The 22,425-nt window shown below is 38.6% G+C and overlaps 1 protein-coding gene across 1 annotated transcript; it reads left to right on the forward strand.

The window, feature by feature from the left end:
* Positions 1 to 714: 714 nt before the first annotated feature.
* On the forward strand, positions 715 to 20,158 carry aldh1l2 (aldehyde dehydrogenase 1 family, member L2). Its single transcript, XM_053241815.1, has 23 exons — positions 715 to 895; positions 1,856 to 2,000; positions 7,586 to 7,820; positions 8,017 to 8,182; positions 8,270 to 8,371; positions 9,795 to 9,884; positions 10,483 to 10,617; positions 11,463 to 11,588; positions 11,730 to 11,821; positions 12,299 to 12,446; positions 12,586 to 12,705; positions 12,799 to 12,926; positions 14,101 to 14,251; positions 14,336 to 14,406; positions 14,507 to 14,612; positions 15,028 to 15,115; positions 15,852 to 15,945; positions 16,339 to 16,438; positions 16,525 to 16,623; positions 16,781 to 16,946; positions 17,792 to 17,897; positions 18,011 to 18,210; positions 18,423 to 20,158. The coding sequence occupies exons 1-23, from the start codon at positions 848 to 850 to the stop codon at positions 18,476 to 18,478; spliced, it is 2,772 nt and encodes a 923-aa protein (XP_053097790.1). The 5' UTR covers positions 715 to 847; the 3' UTR covers positions 18,479 to 20,158.
* Positions 20,159 to 22,425: the final 2,267 nt, after the last annotated feature.

The following is a 22,425-nucleotide window of genomic DNA, read 5'->3' on the forward strand; positions in this document are numbered from 1 at the left end:
TTTTGGCCTACAGATTTGGTCCTCAGATTTGGATCGATACATTTTTTCCCTGATGTGTGAGGTGTATACTGCAGAATAATACAAATTTATATCCTACCTTACCAAACTGTCCTACCTCAGCACAATTAATAGGTTTTTGTGAACCAATACCAGAAGATTTGGTCTACTTTTATTGCTGTGACCTTATCAGGAAATCGATAAATCTGTAAGGAGCATATTTTGCTGGTGTAAACTGTATTGTCAGAAAATGCTTCCAGCATCAAACAACAGGTAGCAGCATGTTTTCTTAGCCAATGTTATTATCAGATATATAGAATAGCTAATATGAAAATGCATGAATTTATTCATAAAGTGTGGACACACAAACCCTTTGGGGTTAATTTTTAACTTTACTTTTAATTTAGCCCAGTTTATTCAGTTGTATTGTTAAGGTCCCTGCATCCATCCTGATTCAGATTAATGGTGGGAATCATTTGAGATGGAATTTAAGCCCTCACAGAACTTTTAATAGATCATGAATGAAAAGTTATATTAATATTAGTCTACAGAAAACAATTTGGAGATTAAACAAATAATACACTCTAGCTTTGTTTGCGGCTACCTTGCTAGTAGTCCACAGTTGGACGGATGCGTCAGCTGAGGATGAACGGTATATGAGCGGGGGCGCGCACGTACGCAACAGTGACGCGCACGTACAGGGCCGTCACAGCACAGCAGCCGTCTGTCATATAAATCGGCTGTGGCGAGTCTGAGCTGCTCGCGCACAAATACACACGCTCGTGGACAGGTGTGCGTCCCCAGTGTACTTTCTTTCTTTCTTTTTTTTTTTAATCTTTGCATTGTCGCCATGTTGTGGACGGTTAGCACGGTCGTTAGGAAATTTTCCACATCCTCCGTGAGTAACCATTGTGCCTGTTTAACCTTGCTGGCTTTGTTGCTGCTGTTAGCAATGAATGAAAAATTGCAGTAGGGAAGGCTCGCCGCGAGACTGTGAGAGAAAACAGGGTTAACAACAACAGATAAATAGTGCAATCCTGGATCATCCTGGATAATAAAAGGACAGTCAGTGCTGTAATCTTAATCTCTCATTCTGAGTGCTTTATGTCAGACAGGGTGCTGGTGGAGAGGTGGGTGCACGAGCTGATTTATTACCATCCTCTGCACATAATAGTGCACAATTCATGGCTCCAGAGGCTTCTAGCTGGCTTAGTGCCTGCTGTAAAGCTGTACAGTGTTCCCAGTGGCCACGTTGCTCTCTCTCTCACTCTCTCTGTGTATGTGTGTGTGTTACTTCCCAGCAGAAAGGCATGCATTGAGTTGCATCAGCAAGTGTTGGGGAACTGGCACTGCATATCACATTACTAAAGACACGCAAAAGCGTCATTTATAAATAGCTTTTTTTTTATTTGATGAGTGCAACATTGACACTAACTGACCCAACAAATTGTTAGAAGTCTGTTTCTAGTTTTCGGCTCTTATCTTGGGCGTAATCTCAAGGTTATCAGCCTAACAAACCTCCAGTCTCCTACAGCCACAAATAGCTCCATATATAAGTGCAATAAAGAGCATAGAATAACTTTAACCCATTCACTGTACAGTGCAATTTTGTATGAAGTTTATTTAAAATCTTTACATATTCTGGTGAAAAAAACAGCAAAACAAAGTCAGCTCTGTTATGCATTAGTTAGCTAAATATAAGTTAAATTTCTCCCTGAATGTTTTTTTTTTATTTATTATTATATTATTATTATTATTATTATTATTATTATTATTATTATTATTATTATTATTTGGTTAATCAGTTTCTCTAGTCAATATCGTCTCGTCACTGAAAGTAATCTACTTCTCCACACAGGCTCGCTACCAAAATAAGCTGAGGCTGGCGCTGATTGGCCAGAGCTTGTTTGGACAGGAAGTGTACACCAGCCTCCGGAAGCAGGGTCATAAGGTGGTGGGCGTGTTTACTGTCCCGGATAAAGATGGCAAGGCAGACCCGCTGGGTGAGTGACATCATAAGGGGGCGGGGCATACAGCCTATACCAGCAAGCCATTATAGCACTATAGAGTCTTCCCTTGGGCAAGGGAAATGAGCATTCATTTCAGTTCTATTAATTTCAGTTTTAATAATAATTTTAAACTTTATACATAATTAAAATAACGCTACAGTTATTGCTAGCCATAGATGCTGGTAATTGCACACATATGTAGCAGTGTTACCCAATGTGTTGAGGTGAAAAGTAGCTAATGCAAGCTTTAGAAGTTTTCAAATGGTGTCACAGACTAATTTGCATATTCATTAATTCGTCATGATCATTTGCATATCAGAAACATGTTACACCAAAATAAAATAGAACTGAATATGATGAGTTTTAATTATAATCAGATTATAACTGATTATAATAGATAGGTATAATATGAATTTACATCAAAGCAGAAGTGATTTTTTTTTTTTTTTTTTACAAATATATGTATATTGTTTTGTATTTATAGTATCTTGTCTGGGAGTTGTGCATGCTAGAATGTGTATATGGAGGGCTTTGGGGAAAAAAGTTTAAATAATACTGTATTAAGAGACCCAAAAACTATAATAATAATAATAATAATAATAATAATACAGAGGAAAAGAAGGAGAAGAAAAGAATAATGAAGGAAAATAGTACAAATATAGTGCATTAGATTTTGAAATGAAATTTGAAAAGAATAATCTCCAATAAATTAAAAGTAACTAAAATAGTTTAAATAAGTTGTTAATTTGTAAAAAAAAAAAAAAAAAAAAAAAAAAAAAGCAGTAACACTCATGCTTATGCACTTCATTGTAATGAAAAAAGGAATGTTTAAACCATTAAAATGCCAATAAGTTGAGTATAATTGTATGAAACTGGTTAAAAGTCTGGGTACTGTAATACAGTCCCCTCTGAAAGTATTGGAACAGTAACGCCAATTTTTTGTTATACACTGAAGATATTTGGGTTTCAGATTAAAAGATGATTATAGGACAATCGATCAGAATTTCAGCTTTCATTTCCTGATATTTACAGCTACTACTAACACTTTCGCAAGGCACTGTACGAGCTCATCAGTGAAGCATGGTGGAGGTAGTGTCATGGCCTGGACTTGCATGGTTGTTAATCTTGGTTGTTGATGGAACTCATGATGGTAGCAACCAAATATTAAGTATTATTTACTCTAAGACTATCTGTTCCTATACTTTTGCTCAGCTAAAAATTGAGTGTTCTGCCACCAAAGGTGCCATGTTCTAAGTTAGTTAGTACATCTAGCTGTAAATATCAGGAAAGGACAGCTGAAGTTCTGATCTATTGTTTCATATTCATCTTTTGATCTCAAATACAAATGTCTTCAGTATGTAGAAAAAACAATGCCATTCCAGTACTTTCAAACGGGACTGTATATAAATGTGACATTACAATATATAAAAACAAAATACAGATATACACTCACTGTCCACTTTATTAAGAACACCTGTACACCTGCTCATTTATGCAGTTACTACTGATCTTCTGGGATTTTCACACACAACAGTCTCTAGAGTTTACACAGAATGGTGCAAAAAACAAAAACACATCCTGTGTGTGGAGAGTCTGCAGGCTGAAACACCTTGTTGATGAGAGAGATCAGAGGAGAATGACCAGACTGGTTTGAGCTGACAGGAAGTCTGTAGTAACTCAAATAAGCACTCTTTACAACCGTGGTGAGTAGAAAAGTATCTCAGAATACACAAAACATTAAACCTTGAAGTGAATGCACGACCACATCAGGTTCCACTCCTGTCAGCCAAGAACAAGAAGCTGAGGTCATCATGTGCACAGATTCTCCGAAACTGGACAGATGAAGACTGGAAAAAGACCAGATGACTTTTTTTTCAGTGAGTTTCAGTGAGTTCCAGTTTCTGTGAGTCTGTGCCCATGATAACCTCAGCTTCTTGTTCTTGGCTGACAGGAGTGGAACCTGTTGTGATCTTCTGCTTTTCTAGCCCATCTACCTCATCGTTTGATGTGTTGTGCATTTTGAGATGCTTTTCTGCTCACCACGGTTGTAAAGAGTGATTATTTGAGTTACTGTAACCTCCCTGGCAGCTCGAACCAATCTGGCCATTTTCCTCTGACCTCTCTTACCATCACAACATTTCCACCCACAGAACTGTCGCTCACTCAATGTTTTTTGTTTTTTTGCACCATTCTGTGTAAACTCTAGAGACTGTTGTGTGTGAAATTCCAAGGAGATCAGCAGTTTCTGAAATACTCAAACCAGCCCATCTGGCCCCAATAACCATGCCACGATCAAAGTCACAGATCACATTTTTTCTTCATTCTGATGTTTGATGTGAACATTAACTGAAGCTCTTGACGGGTATATGTATAATTTTATGCATTGTTCTGATGCCACATGATTGTCTGATTAGATAACTGCATTAATGTGGAGGTGTTCCTAAAAAAGTGGGTGGTGAGTGTATTTCAAAAATACCTAAATTGTTTTTCCAAAATAAATGCTCAGTTAAACTTAACAGAAACCAATGCATCTTCACATGAAAATGGAACATTTGTTGGAAATAAAAAAGTACATATTGATTATTTTATATTTTAATATAATTAAGTCTGATAATGGAGAGGCACAGAGCGAGGGATTGGAGAGAGGCACAGAAAGTGACAAAGAAAAGAAATAAAGCCTGCAGAAAGGCTTTAAAGGTTTGTAGAAAGTATTAGACTCTTCCTCAGGAGTGTGTGTAGGAGATGAGTATGTGCCCGCATGTGAGAAGGGAAATGGGAGTGTGTAGTGTGTGTGTAAAAGGGGGATGGGCGTCGTTGATGTCAGAGAGGCGTTTAACCAGCTGGTCCTATCTATAAGGATCTCGTTGTTTTGCAGAAGAGAAGGAACAAGCTCTAAATAGCATATAGGATGACAGAAACACATATACTCACTGTCCTCCATGTAAAAGCAAGTCCAGACTTACATTCCTCACTCTCATAACTATATACTTCATTATTCTCAATGTAATTACTGAATAATTCATGGTAATAACTGAAGAATATGATGAGTTTTATACAAAAAATGTCTAAACCATTTTGATCTTAAACATCAAAATTTCTCTATTTGATTTCTTTTTTGTCTTCTAACCCTCTTTCAAACACCTTTAAATGTCCTGCCAGTTTTCTGGTTATTTTGTGAATGCCAGCTTGTGTTAAAATGCAGAGAATGTTAACACAACAATTTTACAGGACTTAATAAAAGTCTCTGCAGTGCTTGATTGCGCTTAGATGTAAACTGTTTGCAGCGCAGGTCTGATGGCCAGGGCAGCTCACGGATTTATATGAATGCACTCGCTCATATAACTGTAAGAACTGTTTCTATAGTAACAGCTAATTCAAAAAGACTTGTATAGAGGACACACACATAATTTAAGTCTGACAATAAACTGTTATGTAAAGGTGTTGTTATTTAACAAAAGAAAAATGCTGTAGTTTTTTATAAGGAGATGTTTATTTAGCATTTATGAAAGGAGCCTCCAGTGTCAGCACTTTGTAACAGTCAGTGGTAAAGCAGCAACTTTACGTTTTTAACAACAGGAAAGGCTTCACAGCAGAAGATGTGTCCTTTGGCAGTTTCTCCATATTGCTGCATTTTTTGCCTTATTAACTTAAGAGAGAAAAAGGGAGACAGTGACTGTTTATGGCTCTTGTAAAGTAAGTGATAACAGGAACTAACTTGTTACACAACATTATATGTAACATATATATATATATATATATATATATATATATATATATATATATATATATATATATATACACTATATTACCAAAAGTATTCGGTCACCTGCCTTGACTCACATATGAACTTAAGTGCCATCCCATTCCTAACACATAGGGTTCAATATGATGTCGGTCCACCTTTTGCAGCTATTACAGCTTCAACTCTTCTGGGAAGGCTGTCCACAAGGTTGAGGAGTGTGTTTATAGGAATTTTTGACCATTCTTCCAAAAGCGCATTGGTGAGGTCACACACTGATGTTGGTCGAGAAGGCCTGGCTCTCAGTCTCCGCTCTAATTCATCCCAAAGGTGTTCTATCGGGTTCAGGTCAGGACTCTGTGCAGGCCAGTCAAGTTCATCCAACCAGACTCTGTCATCCATGTCTTTATGGACCTTGCTTTGTGCACTGGTGCACAGTCATGTTGGAAGAGGAAGGGGCCCGCTCCAAACTGTTCCCACAAGGTTGGGAGCATGGAATTGTCCCAAATGTTTTGGTATCCTGAAGCATTCAAAGTTCCTTTCACTGGAACTAAGGGGCCAAGCCCAACTCCTGAAAAACAACCCCACACCATAATTCCTCCTCCACCAAATTTCAGACTCGGCACAATGCAGTCCGAAATGTACCGTTCTCCTGGCAACCTCCAAACCCAGACTCGTCCATCAGATTGCCAGATGGAAAAGCGTGATTCATCACTCCAGAGAACGCGTCTCCACTGCTCTAGAGTCCAGTGGCGGCGTGCTTTACACCACTGCATCCGACGCTTTGCGTTGCACTTGGTGATGTGTGGCTTGGATGCAGCTGCTCGGCCATGGAAACCCATTCCATGAAGCTCTCTGCGTACTGTACTTGGGCTAATCTGAAGGTCACATGAAGTTTGGAGCTCTGTAGCAATTGACTGTGAAGAAAGTCGACAACCTCTTTGCACTATGCGCTTCAGCATCCGCTGACCCCTCTCCGTCAGTTTACGTGGCCTACCACTTCGTGGCTGAGTTGCTGTTGTTCCCAAACTCTTCCATTTTGTTATGATAAAGCTGACAGTTGACTGTGGAATATTTAGGAGCGAGGAAATTTCACGACTGGATTTGTTGCACAGGTGGCATCCTATGACAGTTCCACGCTGGAATTCACTGAGCTCCTGAGAGCGGCCCATTCTTTCACAAATGTTTGTAAAAACAGTCTGCATGCCTAAGTGCTTGATTTTATACACCTGTGGCCAGGCCAAGTGATTAGGACACCTGATTCTGATCATTTGGATGGGTGACCGAATACTTTTGGTAATATAGTGTATATATATATATATATATATATATATATATATATATATATATATGTGTGTGTGTGTGTGTGTGTATAACTAAGTACATAAAAAAATATAGGAATAAAAAATACAACTTGTCATTCTTCAGTAAGAGGACTAAAACACTTCGGCAGATGTTTTTCCTAACATAACATTGTAAGCAATTTATCGCTCCGTCAAGCCATTATTGTTCAAAATAATTTTCTGTCATTTTTGAACATGTTGGATGGAGTTTATTGTTGAGTTTTATGTGTGACATGTGCTTTCTATTTGCTAGATGACAAAGTAGGGACTATTTTCCCTGAATAAAATGAGTAAAATTCACTGTCTTGACAATTTATGTTTTTCTCTCCTATAACATATGTTAAAAAAGTCTATTACATCTCTTACAATCAAACAAACTTTATGTCCAATGAAGCCCAGTTATAGGGTGGATACCCGACTGTTCCATGTCTGTTATCAGAGAGCAACAGTGTGTGTCCTTATCTAACCTAATACTGTTTGTTGAACCTGTTCATCAGCTGTGGCAGCGGAAAAAGATGGCACGCCAGTGTTTAAGTTCCCGCGCTGGCGTGTGAAGGGGAAACCAATCTCGGAGGTGGTGGATGCCTACAAGGCCGTGGGCGCTGAGCTCAACGTCATGCCCTTCTGCTCTCAGTTCATCCCCATGAATGTGATTGACTATCCCAAACATGGCTCCATCATCTACCACCCATCTCTCCTGCCCAGACACAGAGGAGCTTCTGCCATCAACTGGTATGGGACATCTGCTCATATGTGTGTGTGATATTAACTTTTGGGTAGCATATAAAAGGTAAAGCACTTTATGGTAGTTACTGTTTATCACTATGTGTAACTGCATATAAGCTTATCCATCCATGTTAAAGGACTTTAGGTTATGTGAGTGCATATGCAGTAGTTTTACATAAAGGAGCTACATGTGTATATGCAGGACTCTGATTGAGGGGGATACAAAAGCTGGTTTCTCTATATTCTGGGCTGATGATGGTTTGGACACTGGTCCCATCCTGCTGCAGAAGGAATGTCCTGTGGAACCCAATGACACTGTGGACACACTGTACAACCGCTTCCTCTTCCCAGAGGGAATCAAAGCTATGGTAAGTCAAAAGCTCTCTTACTTAATGTACAACAGTGTACTTAGACGAATAGTAGACAGAACATACTGAACATACGGATTTAAACAGGTGGAGGCAGTCCAGCTTATTGCAGACGGCAAAGCTCCCAGGATTCCACAGCCCGAGGAGGGAGCAAGCTACGAAGGCATCCAGAAGAAATCCAATGCCAAGGTAGGTGGCACAGAGCGGAATCTGTCTAGGACAGTATCATTTCAAAGTTTCATTTCACAATTTTATTTAGCTGGCATATTGTTCCTTCTGATGTGGGGACCTGTTCACTGTCATGGTTCCAAATTTCTGTTTTCTCAAATATGATGTATTTCTAGTTCCTTAGAGCAAAATATCAACTTTTTTGATGAACACACAATTTTAATACAACCAAACCATTGTAATGTTAAATGGGCATTTTCAGCATCCACTTTCGTCCGGTATAATTGAGTTTTGAAAAGTTCAACCCGAAACACCTAGTAACACTAGCTGGCCTATACTGGCACACAGGCAAAACCATTTTTTACAGGATAAATAGACACAGATCTGTTAAATTTATACACACCATGAGTGAACAGAAGTATCAGTCCACTTGGTTTTACTCAATTTTAACAACTGGCTAATGATACAACTGAGAATATATTCACCTGACTATAGTTCAATAGCTTTCTAACAAATTACAAATTACTCACACCATGAGTGAACAGAAGTATCAACTGACTTAGTCTTAGTCAAATTTAACAGCTGGCTAATGATAAAAATGCTCAATGAAGTAAATGGGTTGACTGTCATTCACTAGCTTTCCAACAAATAACAAAACCTGTTCAGCATGAAAAAGCCAACAATCCAACAATCCTTAACCCAAAGAGTACATCGTACTCTTTCGCTCTCTCTCTTCTGTTTAGTTTGTTTACACTGTCATGCACTGTCACTCTCTCTCTCTCTCTCTCTCTCTCTCTCTCTCTCTCTCAGTCTTCTCATTGGATGCAGCTCCTGCCAGTCACCATGTAGTCAGACTTTTTCCCAGACTTTTTTTTGTCCATGACATTATATTACCATAAACAGATCATTAAAAAGAATTAAACCCATCCTTTCGTTACTCCTCTTCTTTGTGTTAGAGCTTCACCTACACTTTGGCTAGCACAGTATTTGGGGAGAATTTGGACCTGTGTATATATTAGTATGATGTTTTCTCTTGGTTGTCGACATGATTGTCATTGCTGCCAGGAATTTTGGGTGCTGGCACTGCCAAAGATGTTGAGTAAGTTGTGACTGATGGCCTTGTCATAAATGTGTGTATTTTTCCACATGCTAATTCAGATACAAGCCTGAAAGTTGTCTGGCATTAAAAGGGATGTGTGTGTGGAAAAAAAGAGAGACGGTGAATGAGTAAAGCAGAGAGTTGGAAATATCACTCAGGGTTTCTGTAGTTCAGAGGTCAACGCCTGGAATGTTGCTCTGCCCCCAACTGCCGCTGTACTAATTCTGTTTCTAGGGGCTAAAATAAGTAACAGGTGCAGATGGAATCATTTTCAACTCATTTAATGTCTCCCCACCCCCATTTCTCTCTCACTCTCTCTCTCTCTCTCTCTCTCCCTCTCTGTAGGTGAACATGGCTCAGCCTGCTAATGTTATTCATAACTGGATACGTGGCCATGATAAAGTTCCTGGAGCCTGGGCTGTCATTGATGGACAGGTGTGTAGACTCAGTATACTGTACATGCAGGTGTTAATGCAAATAAAGCTATAGACACACTTTCTCATCCAGCGTAGGAGTCTGGGAAAACCCATCAGATTATATCTTACTGTATCTATATGACTTACATCTGTCTGCAGTCTATCCTGTAGCATAGCAAGCTCCATTCACCAGCTAGTAGAAGCATCACTAGTAAAAAACAGCTAAACTTCTCAAGATAATGCAAGCATTTCTAGCAGTGCAGTTAAGTAACCTTTCCTGCTACCGCGTACAGTATGTAATTTATTAGGCAAACCCTGCAGTCATACTAGCAGAGCTGACAAGTCACTTGTATTGTGTGTAGTTTGTCTTCTGTGGACTTGTTTTTTTTCTTCAGATGAGAAACAGTCGTAGCCACTTTGTTTTATCGACCATATTTATATGTTATGTGCTAGGGTTCGTATTAGCTTTTTTAGGAAGATTAGCTACGTACTAGCTACATACACTCGCCAGAGGCACAGGCGATCACTGCTACCAAGCCTTATTTTTCTCTGTAATATCTCTACACATTTATTGAGATATATTTTAGGTATTTATATAGTGTGTGTGTATTGTGTAGCCAGTGACGCTGTACGGATCATCGATGCTGAGTGGACCAGTACCTTCAGGTCAGCCCCTGGATGTAGAGGATGCGTCTCAGCCCGGACTCATCACCAGCTCAGGCCTTGTGCTGTTCGGCTCTGATGGAAAAGCGGTAACACTCTCACATACACACACATAAACAGTAGCTGAAATTATTCCTTCACCTTCTAAACTCGTCAAAACCCTGCTCTAAAACATCCTTATACTCATCACAGTTTCAGTAGAACATTTATGGTTCCACCTTCATGCATTAAAGATGCAGTTTGTAATGTTTGAACGGGTTTCTAGGTCTTTAGTGTTTCTCACACACAGGATATAATTCCAGAGAACTGTTAGCAGAGAAAGTCATAATGTGACTTTTTAGCGTCAGACAGCTTCAAGGAGTTGATTCGTAAAAAAGTTTAACTTCAACAGCTGTGACAGTGAGAATGAGACGTAATACCCATCACTGTAATCTATATGCTGCTATGTACACTTTGTATTCATCACAACAGTTTGTATTGTGACAGCTAGCTATTAGCATTCAGCTAGTTTGCATTATCAGAGTTATTATTATCATGCCAGCTAACTGCTATTTGAGAAATGAGGAATAAAGCTATTGTTAGTTAGCCTAAGCTAATGTTTTCATTGGTTAAAGAGACACTAATTTATCATCAGAATCAGTGTGTAATTTGGGGTTGAGTTTTTTTTTTTTTTGTGAATCTTTCTTGCACTTTAACTTTCATACTTTAAGTACATTTAAGAGTTTATACATTACTAATTTAACTTGAGTGAAGAATTTGAAGCTGTACTTCAACGTTTACGAGTAACGAGTATTTATTTTAACGAGTAATTGCACTTTCCACCTAAGTATATTTTTTTCCTGTTTCAAACATTTATTTGCATCATAGTTACAAAGTTTAGGAGCTTATAACCGAGACCACATTAGCAACAGTTAGTTTTGTGCTGATTGTGCAGCTCCAGGTGAAAAGTCTGCAGTTTGAAGATGGAAAGATGATTCCAGCTGCCAAGTACTTCTCCTCAGGAGATACCAGCAGAGTAGAGCTCACTGAGGAGGAGAAGAAGATGGCAGAGGACATAAAGGTATGTGTGTATGTGAGTGTGTGTGTGTGTGTGTGTGTGTGTGTGTGTGGGTGGGGGTTCATGTATGTGCTCAAGAGAAGAAAAACCTTATTGAACACACTTCATCTTGTGATCACTTGATCACATTGTAATCTGTTATAGGTGATCTGGAAGGGTATTTTGAGCAACGTGGCAGTAATTGAAGACACAACCGACTTCTTTAAGTCTGGGGCTGCATCTATGGATGTGGTCAGGTGGGTGCTGTTTTCACATTCTTTCTCAACAAACATCCAACCTTTAATCTGTGATCTGATCTGGACATTGTTTACCTTTAGTACATCATATTCACAGTTTCACTTTTGGTTTTGTTTCATATTTTCAGTTTAGCACATCACTGTAAAATCGACCTCTGATTGTTACTGTATATGAACTGAGTATATGAATATCATTTTTAAAAAGCAGCTAAAGATACGAAGTCATATTTTATGATTGGTTTTAGGTTTTAGGTTTTTCCTTTCAAATTTGTATTTACGTTCTTGTTTTTCTTTGGCAGACTTTATTTGTATATTTTCTTCTGTTTTTATTTACTCTTATTTTTGTTTTCTTGTATGATTTCTTAATAATTTATTATTATTATTATTATTATTATTGGTTGCAAATAATAAGTATGATAATGATAAATAATTGTTAAGATTGCAAATAATAAGCAAGAACAACTGGTGTGTGTGCAGACTGGTGGAGGAGATCAAGCAGAAGTGTGGAGGCGTACAGCTGCAGAATGAAGATGTCTACATGGCTACTTCCTTCCAGGAGTTTATCCAGATGTTTGTACGGCGTCTGAGGGGGGAGGACCAGGAGGAAGAGCTGGTCATCAATTACGTAAGTGTCAAACACACAAACAGTCCATCAGTAACTTTATCCTGACACTCAAACAAGACATGGCATACTGATATTAATATTTTTAGCGCCATCTTTCAGTGGAAAGAAAGTTAAATGTTGGATTATTTGCCATTTCCAGGCAACAAAAGACATCAATGGCATGACGCTGAAGATGCCCTACCAGTGCTTCATCAATGGGCAGTTTGAGGATGCAGAGAATGGAAAGACTTACAACACCGTCAACCCCACCGATGGTTCTGTAGGTCACACACACATGTACACACATATCCTCATATTCTCACCCTGAGTCTGACCTTTGACCTTTCTGGGTTTTTTTTATCTTGTCCTGTAGGTGATCTGTAAGGTGGCATTTGCCTCTGTTGCTGATGTAGACAGAGCAGTGGCTGCAGCTAAAGAGGCGTTTGAGGCAGGTCCATGGGGCAAGATGAACCCTCGTGACCGCGGCAGGCTGCTCTACAAGTAAAGGATATTTCTGAAATCTGAAACAGTGATCCCCATTAGTTTACATACAGATGGTTGACAAATTAATGGAAAACATAATGGCTCTGTTATGCTGTGGGGGGTGTTTATTTATTTTGCTGGCATGGTTTGCCTCTGCTTGTCCCCTTAGAATGAAGCGTCAATGCAAATCAATACAACCTTCTTCTGACTGATCACTTTTATCCTGTAATGAAACATTACTATACTGATGGGCATGGTTGCTTCCAGGATGACTCCGCCCACATCCACAAGGCACGAAGGCACACTGAATGGTTTGATGAAAATAAAAATGATGTAACTGATGTGGCTTTCACACTCATCAGATCTCAACCCAGTTGAACACGTATGAGAGATTTTGGAGCCATGTGTTAGACAGCACGCTCCACCACCATCATCAAAACACCAACTGACTGAAAATCTTTAGGAAGAACAGTTTCATCACTCCAGTTCAATTCCAGAGATTTGCTGAATCTGTGCTAAGACGCATTGAAGTTCTTCTCGCGGATTGGGCAGTCTTGGCCTAATGGTTAGAGTCTCGGATTTGTAACCCAAAGGTGGTGACGGCCTTGTAACCTGAAGGTCATGGGTTTGAATCTCAGGTCTGGCAGGGATTGTAGGTGGGGGGAGTGAATGACCAGTGCTCTCTCCCACCATCAATACCACGACTGAAGTGAGACCCTTGAGCAAGGCACCGAACCCCCAACTGCTCCCCAGGCACCGCAGCAAAAAAGGCTGCCCACTGCTCCGGGTGTGTGTTCACTACTGTGTGTGCACTTGGATAGGTTAAATGCAGAGCACAAATTCCGAGTGTGGGTCACCATGCTTGGCTACACTTCACTTCAATACATTGCTAACACACTTTATATTGTTTTTTCCTTTAATTTGTCAACCATCTGTGTATTAGTAGCTACATATGTATTCTTAAATAATGGAATTTTCTAATCAGTTTTTAGCAAGTACAGTGAGAAACATGGATATTAAAAGTAGCAAACCTTTTTAATGTATTTAAGGATAAAAAAATTCTGAGTGCATTACAAAAAAAATCTTTTATTTTACCAGTTAAATAAAACTAAAAAAAAAAAAAAAAAAAAAAAAAAATTTTGGAGTCACCTCAGATCCTTGCACACTAAGTGTACATGCTGTGTATGTGCAGGCTGGCTGATCTTATGGAGGAGCATCAGGAAGAGCTGGCCACTATTGAGGCCATTGACTCAGGGGCTGTGTACACGCTTGCACTAAAGACTCATGTAGGCATGTCCATTCAAACCTTCAGATACTTCGCTGGCTGGTGTGACAAGATCCATGTACGTATTAGAGTCTGTACTTTGGTCTTACTCATGATAATATGTGTCTTCATGAATACATGTATTCTATACTGTCTTCCACAGGGCACAACAATACCCATCAACCAGGCCCGACCCAACCGCAACCTGACTTTCACTAAGAAAGAACCTCTAGGGTAAGTGTAGATATTTGTGTTTAAAATAAAACTACCTATAGGATGAATTGTAGCAATCTGTAGTAACTGTGAGGTTACTCTTTCCACCATTCTGGACCAGGGTGTGTGCCATTGTGATTCCATGGAATTACCCTCTTATGATGCTGGCCTGGAAGAGCGCAGCTTGTTTGGCAGCTGGAAACACACTCATCCTAAAACCTGCACAGGTAAAACACACATAGGCAGACATTAAAAAGCTCTTAAGACTGTGGGCTCCAGAGTGGCGCAACAGAATAGCGTTTGCCATATCTTCTGGAGAGTGCACTTTTAAATCCCGACGATACGAGAGCCATCTGTGGCTGGAGCCATGGGAGCAAAATTGTCTGTTCTCTCTGGGTGGGAGGGATGGCATACTTTTTCTCCCCTGTCAGTCACAGTAAGGCGAGCCAATCACAGGCATCTGTGAGCTATGAGTTATTGCATTATTGCATGAGTTATTGTATGTCTGGCTGGTGAGTGGGAATTGGCAGGTGACCAAATTGGGGATTTGGATTTGATGTAAACTCTCTCACAAACCAGCCCATAGACAAAGTAAATACAAATAAAACTTTTGCAAATCCATCTTTATGCAAATCCATTCAGGTGACTCCTCTGACAGCGCTGAAGTTTGCTGAGCTGGCCGTTAAAGCAGGCATTCCTAAAGGCGTCATCAATATCATACCAGGATCAGGTAATCACTCCATCGCTCCTTCACCTGCTATCTGATTACTTACTGTTTTATACATGCATCTGTGTATATGTACACAGTTTTGTACAGGAATGGAATTTTAAAAGCACTCATTTCAAAACCTAGAAAAGTATGAAGATTGTGAAAATGTTTTGGTAAAAGTATGTACAATGTGTTGCCAAAGTAATGTAGACTGTACACACTAAGGCAAACTTAGTACCTACCCTTCAGTCATATTAAGTTGCACTCATAGCTTATCATAACTCATAAAAGTGATTTTCAGGCAGCATTAAATCATGCTGTCTGTGATAAATTAATTTTTTTTTTTTATTTTTATAGATTCCACTCAGCATTTTGTACTTGCTGGTAAAAACACCCCAAATGACATATTCATAAACCATGCTAAGTTGCTCATTTGAAAGACAGTCCTTTGTAGAATCTTATCAAATTGCGGGTGCTAATAGGTTTGTACATGTTTTTACACACACAAACCTTTAACAAATCAAGGTCTAAGGTCTTAAATCCATTGTTTCCCTTTACTCTGCACTTTCTCATGATACAGTTTATGACCTTTAAAAATAGCAAGAAAACTGGACAATAAAAAGGCTGGAAAGGCAAGGCCAGAAGCCCTGTATTTATAATGTACAATATTTGTGTTATTTGTTTTTCTATAAAATAAAAATAACATTTAACTTATTACGATGGGAATGATGATGATGATGAAGTATCTGCCTTTTAGGTGGTATGGTTGGACAGAGGTTGTCTGATCACCCTGATATCCGTAAGCTGGGCTTCACTGGATCCACCCCCATTGGCAAACAAATCATGAAAAGGTAAAGTCTGTTCAATTTTGGCCACTTTAATAGGGACACCTGTGCCATTGTTTATTTATGCATTCATCCACTCAGCCAATCATGTGGCAGCAGTGCACTGCATAAAATCATGCAGATACAGGACAAGAACTTAAGTTTAGGTTCACATCAAACATCACAAGGGGGAAAATGTGATTTTGACTGTGGCATGAGATTTTGACACACAACAATCTCTAGAGTTTACACAGAATGGTGCAAAAAACAAAAAAACATAACCGAAACGGGACAGTTGAAAAATTTCGCCTGACCTGTCTAGTTTCTCAAATCAGCCCAACTGGCACCAACAACCACCACAGTCTATATGAAGACCATTTGAAGTTAAAATTGTTAACATGATGTCATTTCCTCCTGCAGCTGTGCAGTCAGCAACTTGAAGAAGGTCTCTCTGGAGCTGGGTGGCAAATCCCCTCTCATTATCTTTAGTGACTGTGACATTGACAAGGCCGTGAGGATGGTGAGAGCCAGGAATCACACCGAGCTTGAGATTACTGTGAACTGGAATTCTCAGGCTTATCTTAATGTGTGTGTGTGTGTCTGTAGGGTATGAGCTCTGTTTTCTTCAACAAGGGAGAGAACTGCATTGCTGCAGGCAGACTGTTTGTTGAAGAGTCTATTCATGATGAGTTCATTCAACGAGTGGTGGGTTTAAACTCTTGTTGATGACTTACAGTATCTTAACAGAAAATTAGTTTTCCAGAAATACATTTCATTTAATGTTGTTTTCAGCTGACATTGATGAAAAAGATTATTTAACAAAATAAGAAGGGTGACTTACTGAATCCGCTGACATGCACAGGTTGAGGAGATTAAAAAAATGAAGATTGGAGATCCTCTGGATCGCTCTACAGATCACGGCCCCCAGAACCACAAGGCGCACCTTGACAAGTTGCTGGAGTACTGTGAGATCGGTGTGAAGGAGGGCGCCACGCTCATTTACGGGGGAAAACAAGTGGACAGACCTGGTAAGACTTCACACGTCCAAGAAAGTGTTCACTTCATTTAGGGTGCTTTCACATATGCAGTGTTTGGCAATTTGAATAGAACCCTGGTAAATTTTCCCCCTTGGTGTGGTTCTTTAGTCAGATCCGAGTACAGCAGTAACAGAACAACCAGCCTGAGAGCTTCTGAGTGAGATGTTCTCTGTCTGCTTCGACTCACTGCAGGAAGTGAATCAAACATGCTGTATTTTGGGTTGCATGCAGCGTTTTGTTTTTACTTGATGCGAGCGTAGAAACTGAGCTGCAATGCACAAATTGAGCCAAAGGACAGAGCTGTAGAGCTGCAGAAATGCAATGTTTTCTGGAGGTTTGAACGGATGAACAAAGAGAAAAGAAACTCTGGATGCAAAATTTTTTAAAGAAGTTATTTATATAATTATCTAATCATTATTTAATGGCAGCTCCTTGTTCTCCGTGCTCAGGTGATTTTTGTGATTTCCACACACACCTGGCAGAGGTTTATCTTTTTCCGTCACCGTATTTCTGAATCAAAAAAGCAAAATGAGTCAGTGAATCAAAGTTCTACCAGGATGATTTGAGCCCTAGCCAGTTTTTCTGCGTTGGGTTTTTTTTTTGGTTTATTTGTTTCATTATTGTTTTTTTGCAATTTAAAACCAAACCAAATAGCAAATGAACATAGAATCAAATAAATGGACTAGTTAGTGTGAAAGCATCCTTATTTTCTTCTGTGTAAAAAAAGCACATAAAATGTTTAGGAATTTGCTGTCCTTCCTTTAATTTCCATTCAGTTAACATGTCGGAAACACAACAGAGTAAATAAAAGGTGCGTTTTGTGTATATCTGTGCAGGATTTTTCATGGAGCCTACAGTCTTCACGGACGTAGAGGATCACATGTTCCTCGCTAAAGAGGAATCATTTGGCCCAGTCATGGTGGTGTCTAAATTTAAAGATGGGTAAGTTTGTTAGATTGAGAAGGAAATGTAACAAAATGGCTCTGCAGGAAATCCGGTTAAAGCTTGTAGAAACTTGTAGAAACATCTGTTCCTAAAGACCACTTCTGCCCCAGTGATGTAGATGGAGTATTAAGCAGAGCGAACGACACAGAGTTTGGCCTGGCGTCTGGAGTCTTCACACGCGACATAAACAAAGCCATGTACGTGAGTGAGAGGCTGGAAGCTGGAACTGTTTTCGTCAACACCTACAACAAGACGGATGTGGCCGCGCCTTTCGGCGGATTCAAGCAGTCCGGCTTTGGGAAGGATCTTGGTAAGCACAGAGCATCCTGATATGTGAGGAACAAAATATGAGCTGTTATAGGAGAATAATCAGTGACGGGTTGGTGATGTGGAGTTACTGTTAATATTAATATACACCTGTGATTTGCAGCTGAACTACTGTCTAGTGTCAGAGCTGCTGATGTAGAAAATGAATCAATACCTTCTGACCAAACGCTTGTGGGTGTTTTGGCTGTTTTATAGGTGAGGAAGCCCTTCATGAATATCTCCGAACTAAAGCAGTGACAGTGGAGTACTGAGAGAAAACATTACCTGCTGGACTTTGTGCTGGATCACCAGGCAGTGGATAGGAACGCAGGTCTCATGCTTCATCTACCATCTTGCTTGGGTTTTGGATTGATAAGGGCGTTTAAAAAAGCACTCTCTGCCACAACTCTAATTTTTGTGCCTACAATATTTGTCAATTTGCTTCAGGAAAATGCCAAGACAGCTCAGTATGCAACAAATGGATCCAAGGACATAGTAGAAATAGTAGCTTGGGAAAAACATGGATCAGTATGGCTTCTGAAGATGCAGTTGATCAACACGACACTGCCAGTATCCAGCTGATTCAACATCAGAAGGAGAATACACTTTAGCTTTTATTTTATTTATTTTATTTTGGAAGATTTCTGTTTCTTACCTAAATCCACACACAGTATCTGGTTTATTTAAAGTATTTTGTCTTAAGATATTCCGAAGCTATTTTACGTCACTATCACATTTTAAAATGGAATATTTCTACCTCACCGAGCTAGGCTTTTAATAATCATGCCACCTCCAGAAATCCTCTTTTAAATTAATATACATGTAAATATTTTATAGAGAATGAAACAAATGATCCTTCTTTATATTTTTAACTTTGCATTCCAGACAGGAAGTACATCATGTTTTGAATCTGTAAATATGATGGTCTGAAAAATGTAAGGATTCTGAGAGGTGTATATGAAAGAAAACTGTGGAACTTTGTGATGTCTTATTGGGCATCCTTCTCTTTGGGCTGGAGTTAATGGAAAGAGATTAAACCCAGTTCTTTACTGCAAGATATTTTCTAGGAAGTGTTCCAGTTTGATGGAGTGATGTAATCCAGATCAAGGCTGGAAATCCTCCAGATACCATTTTAGTTATTAAATGCACACTCAGCATTTTAATCAGGAAAGACTATGACAGTCTTAAAGGAAAAATCCACCCGAACAACTTGCATAATAACCTTTATAATTATCATCATCATCTTCAATGGATTTATTTTGTAATGAAATTCTGCATTGACTTTTTTTTCATGCTGGTCTATTTTCATTTTCATACATTACCCACAATGCCAGTTAAGTACCCACTGATAGTGGTGCAAGTGGGATTTAGCCCTCACTTCATCTCTACCTAAAGAGAGTGATGCAGCGGCACTTTATACTTTAGTCTATCTGGCTCTCTCACCTCTTCATCTGTACACTCTGCTAAAACAGATCAGCTTCCAAAGGTTCAACTTTCATGCTAATACCACAGTCAACACTACAACATTATGTTTGAGATGTTCCAATTAAGTGCCATTGTAACTGTGAAAGCAGTGCCCTCTATAACATCAGCACACAACCTACCTTCTCATAGAAAAGAAGAAGAAATGCAGCATCAACCAAAATATTAGCGTACTTAATGTGTTTCAGGCTGGTGTTTTCCTTTATGGCACCATTACGAAATGTTCTTAATATTACATCAACTGCTTATACATCACACCAACAGAATGTTTGCTAGTATTTATTTATATTGATGCGTTGCAGTGTGTCAAATACCTAAAAATCTAATAGGCAACTTTTAAAATCAACACTATCTTCAGTATGAGCTGTGCATTATGTGAGGAAAGACAGTATTCATATTGCCTAGCAGCTACTGTACAGCAACAGTATTAAATCCATTTCTGTCAACAATAAACTGAATACGGATCACCATTTCTGTGTTTTCTTCAGTCTCTTTCACAGAGTGGGTCATTCCATTTCATCATCTTATCTCAAAAGAAGATGGGTTTGATTCTCATGTTAATAAAAATAGTGCATACAAGAAGACATCATGTGATGGTAAATCTTGTTGTGGTAAATAAATCATTATTATTGGTTAAGTAATCCAACAAATATGAACCAACTACTGTAATACAGTAGTAAAATTCAAGTAATAGTAGTAGGACTGCTGTGTCCACACTGGTGGATGGCTTTAACTGTGAAATGTCTTTATTTATCCAGAAAGGGTAAAACTGCTTGCATATTCAATATAAATTATCTGTGTATCAGAAGAGTATTTAACTCTTTATTGGCTGTAATCTTAAAAATACATACAGTGGGGTCCAAAAGTCTGAGAGCACTAGTGAAAATGCTTCTATTTTGCATTCTCTCCTAATTTAATACAAAAAATTTCATTACAGATTATATTACTGCCAACAAATTTACATGAATTTCAGAGTTTCTTAGTATTTGGTACGTCTCCTTTTTTGCTTTAATGACAGTGTGCACTCAAGCTGGCATGGACTCCACAGGTTTGTGTAAAAGCTTATGATCCATTTTAGGTCAAATCCATCAGAGTTTCATCTGAACACATGCTTCAGTAGAAGAGATCAGACATGAGGAAAAATCTGACCTTTTGTACACAGCAGTTAAGATGGTCAATATCACACTTTTGCTTCTATTTAAATATTAAATATTCAAGATATTGAACATTTACTTTCTTTGTTATAAATATTTTACAAATTCTAAAACCTGTTTATTAAAAAAATAAAAATAATCCAGATTTTCAGTGTGGTCTCAGACTTTTGGACCCCACATATGTATATCTGCATATGATTGGTAAACATGATTGGTAAAACAATTGTGTTTCAGGATAACACAATAAACTGAAAAAACTTCAAATTCAAATTTAAAGAAGACTAATTATATTTTCCTATAAAAACATGTCCTGAAGACTTTTATTCCTCTCATACCACAGTGATTTGCCAATGATTGCAATATTTCATTTTTTAATGAATGACACATCATGATTTTTATCCGTTTATGTTAATGTTAATGTTGTAGAACGTCTGTGAGAAGCTGTTCACAGGACAACCATAGCCTGGACAGTCCAAAGTCCAGCATGGTGGTGGTAGTATCATGGGCTACTACCATATAACAGGGACTAGGACACTAGGGCAGAAAATATTCTTCTAACAGGACAATTGCCCTAAGCATACTGCCAAAGCTACATAGAATCATCCAGTCAAAGTCCATACTTCAAAAAGGTACATGATAATGAAAAAACAAATAAACACGAGAATAACATGTAAATGATAAATACTTTAATACAAAATGAATCAATATAAATCATTTAATCTTTAATGTTCTGCATATTATTAAAGAAATCTTAATGGATCTGCTCATATTCACGGGTATCCACACGAGGCTGCATATCGATGGTGTAAAAAAAAGTTTTCATACTCGATTAATCCACGCTGCACACGCTGATCCTCCTGACACTCATCTGAAACCTACAGCACATGAGGGACATGACATACAATAAACACTGATAAATGCCACATAGTTCTCAGAATGATGAACACACAGTAAACAAACAAAACAAAAAGGTCTTGCATGTAACTCAATGAGAGCACCAAACACCAGATATTGTCAGATATTGTCTCATTCTTATGAGGTTGAAGTTTTAATTTTACAAATTCTGTATTTTCAGCTTTCACAAAACAGCTTCCTGCATTACCCGGAGTGATGCATCATTTTGATGTATTTCATGATGCTCTGAGCTTTGACAGCCATGTGGTAGCCTGTATGATCTGTTCTCAAATATGACATATCCATTTTGGCCCTCTGGATTTTCCACACATTGAACAGGAGCCTGAAGGAACATCATCAAAATGAGAACACATCAGGATTCATATGTGTTCAGTCAGATCAGTATTACAAATGCACTCCATTAAATATAAACACACTTATAACTAATACATAATTATTGTACAGTGAATACAAAGTGGAGATTTCAGACCTCAAAGGAGACTAACCTTTGTCATTTTGTGTTTGTTAAAATACAGGAATAGGGCAATAGATAAAGATATCCTAATAGACTAGACGAGGTTGAAAGTGGGTGAAAGTAGTTGAGGATGGTTCCAGCTTTAGGAGAGGATTAAATGTGGGAAGTAATTATAAACCAAAATAAACTTACATTCCATTTAAACAACCTTACA

The sequence above is a fragment of the Pangasianodon hypophthalmus genome, chromosome 18 (genome assembly GCF_027358585.1).
Source record: "Pangasianodon hypophthalmus isolate fPanHyp1 chromosome 18, fPanHyp1.pri, whole genome shotgun sequence".
Lineage (NCBI taxonomy): Eukaryota > Metazoa > Chordata > Actinopteri > Siluriformes > Pangasiidae > Pangasianodon > Pangasianodon hypophthalmus.

What these genes read in the sequence shown, in the direction of transcription:
- aldh1l2 (XM_053241815.1), top strand. Translation starts at nt 848, where the DNA reads ATGTTGTGGACGGTTAGCACGGTCGTTAGGAAATTTTCCACATCCTCC. An exon ending in AAAACAAGTGGACAGACCTG is followed by an intron (nt 16,947 to 17,791) that starts GTAAGACTTCAC and finishes ATATCTGTGCAG; the next exon opens with GATTTTTCATGGAGCCTACA. An exon ending in CGGCTTTGGGAAGGATCTTG is followed by an intron (nt 18,211 to 18,422) that starts GTAAGCACAGAG and finishes GCTGTTTTATAG; the next exon opens with GTGAGGAAGCCCTTCATGAA.